This window comes from Macaca thibetana, chromosome 2, assembly GCF_024542745.1.
Source record: "Macaca thibetana thibetana isolate TM-01 chromosome 2, ASM2454274v1, whole genome shotgun sequence".
Classification (NCBI taxonomy): Eukaryota; Metazoa; Chordata; class Mammalia; order Primates; family Cercopithecidae; genus Macaca; species Macaca thibetana.
The window spans coordinates 139,931,172-139,936,357 of NC_065579.1; the positions used below are offsets into that span (position 1 = coordinate 139,931,172).

Sequence of the window (5,186 nt, forward strand, 5' to 3'; positions counted from 1 at the left end):
CTCCCTCCCTCCTCTTCTTCCCCTTTCCCTCCTGCTCTCCCCCTTTCTCTCCTCCTCTAAGAAACCCGGTCTTAATTCTGCGCAATGCATGCACATACAGTAGCTTCTCTGCTTGAGTGAGCTGGTGTGGTTAGGTTTTCTAAGCATGCACACTGGCCTTACTACTTGTCCTTTTATTCCCTTCCCACAGACCATAGACCAAGAAATATTTTCGTTTTTATTATTTTGATTTTTTTAAAGTGAAATGTTAACTTTTCCTCTTTGAAAAAAATTCCCATTTGGAACATCAGCCTACAGTTTGAACATTTATTCACCTCATGAGCTTGTACAACAGTCGTGGGAGTTGCGGCAGAAGCAAGTGAAAGGCCAGATGAGCGCTTCTAAGCTTGGGAGGAAGAGAGAGGTGAGTGAGGCTTGTGGGCAATCACTTGTCAGCTGGGGCCTCTGGAAAGCAAGAGGTTGAGTCAGAATGCTGGGCGTACTGTCCTGCTAGTGCTTTTCTTCTACGGTGGTGACATTGCAGGTGGGATGTAATGGTGGGGGTTGCGGGGAAGCACTGGCCTTGGAGTCAGACTGTTGTGCCCTGGGTGAGTCACCTCAAAGCTGAGTCTTGGTTTCCTCGTTTGCACAGCGGGGTGAATGCTACCCCTGCTGTTCCCCAGGGGTGAAGGGTCATTGCCTTGGTGACGACAGTGCTTTGCAGATGTGCAGGTGTTTTCTGCCACCTCAATCAGTCGGGCGGTTTCTTTTTTTCTTTTACAAGAAGAGGGGATTCAAAGCAAACCCTTTGCTTAACTCAGGAAGCTCTAATATTTGAAGGCACTGCTTAACAGCCTGCAGAACCTGTTCTGAGTGCTACTTTGGCACCAATTCCTTTTTGTTTGTGGAGTAAAATTACGCAGTGAAGATGGTGTAACACCAAATAATTGTAGACTCCCGCAATAGGTAAAATAGCTCCCTTTTACAGTTAAGGATGCTGAGGTTCAGCTGAGGCCCCAAAGCTAGCTAATGTACTAGTTCTTAGAACATTCTTTGAACACAAAGACTATGATGAACTCCCTTCTGAGCCACTCACAAATACTAGCCAACCACTCTCCGGCAGATCGTTGGGAAAGGGAAATTAGAAGTTCTTTTGGAGAGGCAGAGGTTGGGGAAAACTCTCATCACCCAGAGTGAACTCCCACGTGGGGCTGCAAGGAAACCAAGCAGACCTGGTCCAGGCAGGACTCACCTTTGGCCTCTTCCCAGAGGATGTCCTGAAGAAACTTCCCCAGGGCCTGGCTGTGCTGCTGGTACTGAACCCCTGACAGCTTGATTCCAACATCAAAGGGGGCGTTGAACTAGGAGGCAGGGCAGGAAGGACCCAGGAGATGTCAGAGGTCATGCCCATCCCCATCCCAAAGGGGGCTCTGGGCTCTCTGCTCTCTCCTCAGGAGTGGAGAGGGAGAATGGCCTTTGGGCCCCAGCAGGGACTGCCGAGTGACACCTCAGCCAGATTCTCTTCCTTTCTCAGGGCCACAGCTCACCTTCCCATTCACCATCTGTCAGACACTTACCTTGCGGTCTCATGCCTCCCAGCCTTTGCCTCTAGGGGGATTGCTGATAAAAGCTGTGGTGTTCCCTGGTATGAGATTTTTTTCTCCTTTGCAGTTTTGAAGACAAACGGTTGAGTCACCAATGGCAGCATTTCGGGCCCTGGCAGGGGGTCTGCCCGGCATTCTCAGCACTGGCCTGCTGGCCTTCTATTCCTTCCCTGCCCCCAGCTCTGTCTCCTTTCCCTCTTGTCTGTTTCTTTTCCTTTTTCTCCTTCCCTAGGTATTTTTTCCTCTCATATGCATAACCCTTTCTTTGATGCCTGGAAAATCAAAAGGAAGCTAATGTTTTCCTAGAAGGAGGCTCTGAACCAAGTCCTCCTTTCTGTGCCTCCATTTCTTCCCCTCTACAGGGAGAGCTCCCCATCTCTCCCGTTTTCCAGGCGTTCCTGAGATGATTTTCTGGAGCTCAAAGCTTTAAGTGGGAAGGAGCTCTGCTGCAGCCACATGGCAGACTTTCCTTGGGAGCAGAGATTGCTTCTGTTTGCCAGTGGCTGCCTCAGTGCCTGGCCATGTTGGGCGCTGTCTTGTCTGAGTCAGGGAAGGATCTTAGTGCTGGGTCATTTGGTCCTCACAGTAGAAGCCCAGGGAGTTGGAGGCCAAGGACTAGGATGCAGGACTTTTAAACCCACTGAAATTGAAAACTGCTTTAGTCCCATTCCCTTCCTCTGCGTCAGGCCAGGCATCCTCAGGGCCTCCCTGTGGGGTAGGCGCTACCACTGTACCCGTTTTACAGGTGAGGACACAGGCGCAGAGAAGCTATTAACCAACCAATAGCTATGTGTTCCCTTTCCGAAATCTCCCTCCCCTTAACTCCACCGTGAAGATGGACCCAGTGGGGAATGACATGATTGATTTTTTTTTTTTTGGTAAGGAAAGTTGGGGCCTTCCATTCCCTCCGGTAAAAACTCTTTTTTCTTCCACTGCTGAGGCAAATGCAGGGTGGCCCATCACCTGGCAGACATCTTAGTGAACAGGAGCAGCGGTCTGGGAGACTGCTGGGCTGGCCTAACACCTGGCGCTGTGGTGCAGGCAAGTGAGAGGTGTCATGGTGCTGGCTGGTGGTGGGGGCCAGCTTCCCTCTTGGCCTCAGTGGCCCATCTGTTCAATGGGAGTGGGACTTGGTCTCCAAAGTCTTCTACTCTGAAACTTGATTTTGGGAGGGAAACGTTTGCGGAGAGGTAGAGGGGCCTGAGATGAGAGAGGTGGGTGGGACACTAGGTTGTGAGGGGTTTGGTAGTGGGGCGCTCCTGGGCTCTGCAGCTGCTCCTCTTCTCCCAACACCCGCCAGGCGTTCGACTTCTGGTTCCAGCCAAGGCAGCGTGGGTCACATGCTCTGAGTCTGGCTTTCACAGAAACTGCAAAGTTCCCGCTGTACCAGCCCCACCTTGCATCATCAGCCACCAAGACCTCTTTCTCATCTGGGCTAATGTGCAGCTCCTCTGGCTGGGATGACCACGTGTGGAGCTGCCCATCTCACCAGCAAAATATCCTGGTTTTGGCGTAAGGATATGCAGCTCTTTCAAATGGGAATCTAGTGGATCCCATCGTGTAGAGGAAAGGTCTGAACACTACTAGGCACTGGTGAGGATGAGAGCGAGCAGGGGCTGGGGGAGCTTCCGACGGCTTTATTCCTCGACTGGAGAAGAGTATGGTGAACAGGCAGGCAGAGGCCAAGGCGGGCACATTTCACTCCTTCTCTGGAAGGAAGAGGCCTCCCCTGGACCACTGTGCGCTGTGTCTGTTCATCAGACCAATGAGGAGGAAGAGGGCTTGGGGACTGGAATCAGCCCTGACCTTGCGTTGCGTCTTCGCCACACTCCGCTGTGGTACGTTGGGCAAGTGAGTTCCCCTCTGAACCGTTCCTCTGCTCTAAAGTGGGAATAATGCCAGCCCTGCTTACCTCACAGGTTGTCGTAGGGAGGAGGTGGGGCGGTTAGAGGTGAAGCTGGTATCCTCGGGCACAGTGTTTAATAACTGCCATTATTAAGTGCTACCTTGGGGGAATCCTGCCTTAGCCGCGAAATGGTATCACCAACCAAATGCTTAGAAGAAACCATTCCCTGAACCTCAGCCACAGGAAGGTTATATAGACAACCCAGTAAAATCCTTTACTCCCTCCTCCTCTCTATCTCTGGGTTGTCTTAACTTTCTCCTTGCCCCCCACACGATTTGTCAGAGCAAATCGTCCAGACCTGCCCCTTCCTTGCCTCCAGGTGAGGTGAGTGAGTGCTGGAGCCTGGGCTGGCGCCGGCTCTCCCATCCGGGGACCTATTTCGAAGCACTCCATCCCCCAGTTCAGGCCCTAGAAGCCCCTGAGTAAAACACGGTTTTCTGCAGAGAAACATCTTCAGTCTGGGCCTGCCGTTTATTTCTGGGTGTCTCTGCCTCTGTATTTTCTGTCCCCTTTGAGTCATCTGGAGGCTCTGGCACCCTCTCTCCTCTGCCCAGGCTCCCTCCATCCCTATTCTGTTGTAGCAAAGTTACTTCTCCCAGATGTTTTTCTCTTAATGGGCAAAGACCTCATAGAGCCCAGGGCAGAGCTCAGCTCCTGTGGTACTGGTTTTATAGTTCTGGGGAGCTTGTAGTTGGGACCCTGTTCACTGCCGCCTGTCCCTGCCCTCCCTCTCCCGACCCCACCCTCGCCGCCACAGAAACATACAACTGCAGAGGTACCGACCTGGATTTCCAGTTCATCCTCCGCCCCTTCTGCCTGATCTCCATCTTCTGGGCGGAGCCAGCCTCCTAGAGCTCGGGGCTGCAGCTTGGCTGGTGGCTTCTTGGACTCCTTTCTCTGCTGGAAGGGGGAAATAGTCTCTTTAGGACCCCAAGCCCCCATGTGCTTCCAGAAAGAGTGAGGTCAGACCCAGAGTCCTTTGTGCTCTGGGAGAAGGCTGAAGCCCAGAGATTGCACTGCTGCTCCAGGTCACAGAGCTGGTTGCCAAGTGGCAGGGCTGGAACAAGATACCCTAGTCAGCATGTGGGGCTTTGTGGGAAGCTCTCACCTGGGCTCTCTGGTGTTCAGGGCTCAGGAAGCTGGAGCCTGCCATGGCCAAGTCCAGCCAGAGCATGCCGAGGAGCAGGAGGCTACAGACGTTCCCTGGGGAGGGCATGGCCTCAGCTGGGTTGCAGACCGGTGGACCTGGGGGAGAGAGGGTCTCCAGGCAGCTGCCTCTCCTTCTCATGTGCCTCTGAGCTAGCTCAGGAGCCCAGCAAATGGCGTGAGGGGGCTTTACTATCTGGGGTCCTGACTGCTGTGTAGACAGGACCCCCCTCCACCTCCCAAGGTAGAAGAGAATGGATGTGTGTTCTCTTCTCCAAGGCTGTTCAGGGCAGAATGCCTGGCAGCAAGACTCGATAGGGGGCTGGGGGTCCTCCCCAGTGCCTTTTGTCGCAGGCTCTGAGGAGCTCATGGTAAGTCTTTTCATGAGGAGTGAGGAAGCTGAACCAGCAAGGGCCCCAGGGGATTTAGTGGGGAGGGGGATTAGAGGCAGCTCCTAAACGAAGCTTTGTCTCTGAGCAACCAGACAGACTCAGATTGTCCAACATCCCCTGTGTTTAGAGGGGACTCCTGAGGCCCAGAGAAATTAAATG

General features: G+C 53.1%; 1 protein-coding gene across 1 annotated transcript; it reads right to left on the minus strand.

Moving 5' to 3' along the window:
* Positions 1-292: 292 nt before the first annotated feature.
* GHRL (ghrelin and obestatin prepropeptide) lies at positions 293-4,871 on the minus strand. Its single transcript, XM_050781518.1, has 4 exons — positions 4,598-4,871; positions 4,273-4,389; positions 1,232-1,340; positions 293-444 (listed from the first exon to the last, which is right to left on the minus strand). The coding sequence occupies exons 1-4, from the start codon at positions 4,775-4,777 to the stop codon at positions 425-427; spliced, it is 426 nt and encodes a 141-aa protein (XP_050637475.1). The 5' UTR covers positions 4,778-4,871; the 3' UTR covers positions 293-424.
* Positions 4,872-5,186: the final 315 nt, after the last annotated feature.

Bases quoted from the DNA above. Each gene is read 5' to 3' on its own strand.
- GHRL (XM_050781518.1), bottom strand. From the start codon at position 4,777: ATGAGAAGGAGAGGCAGCTGCCTGGAGACCCTCTCTCCCCCAGGTCCA. The intron at 4,390-4,597 runs GTGAGAGCTTCC...TCCCCCTTCCAG, and splicing joins CTGAACACCAGAGAGCCCAG to CAGAGAAAGGAGTCCAAGAA. The intron at 1,341-4,272 runs GTCGGTACCTCT...CCTGCCTCCTAG, and splicing joins AGGATGAACTGGAAATCCAG to TTCAACGCCCCCTTTGATGT.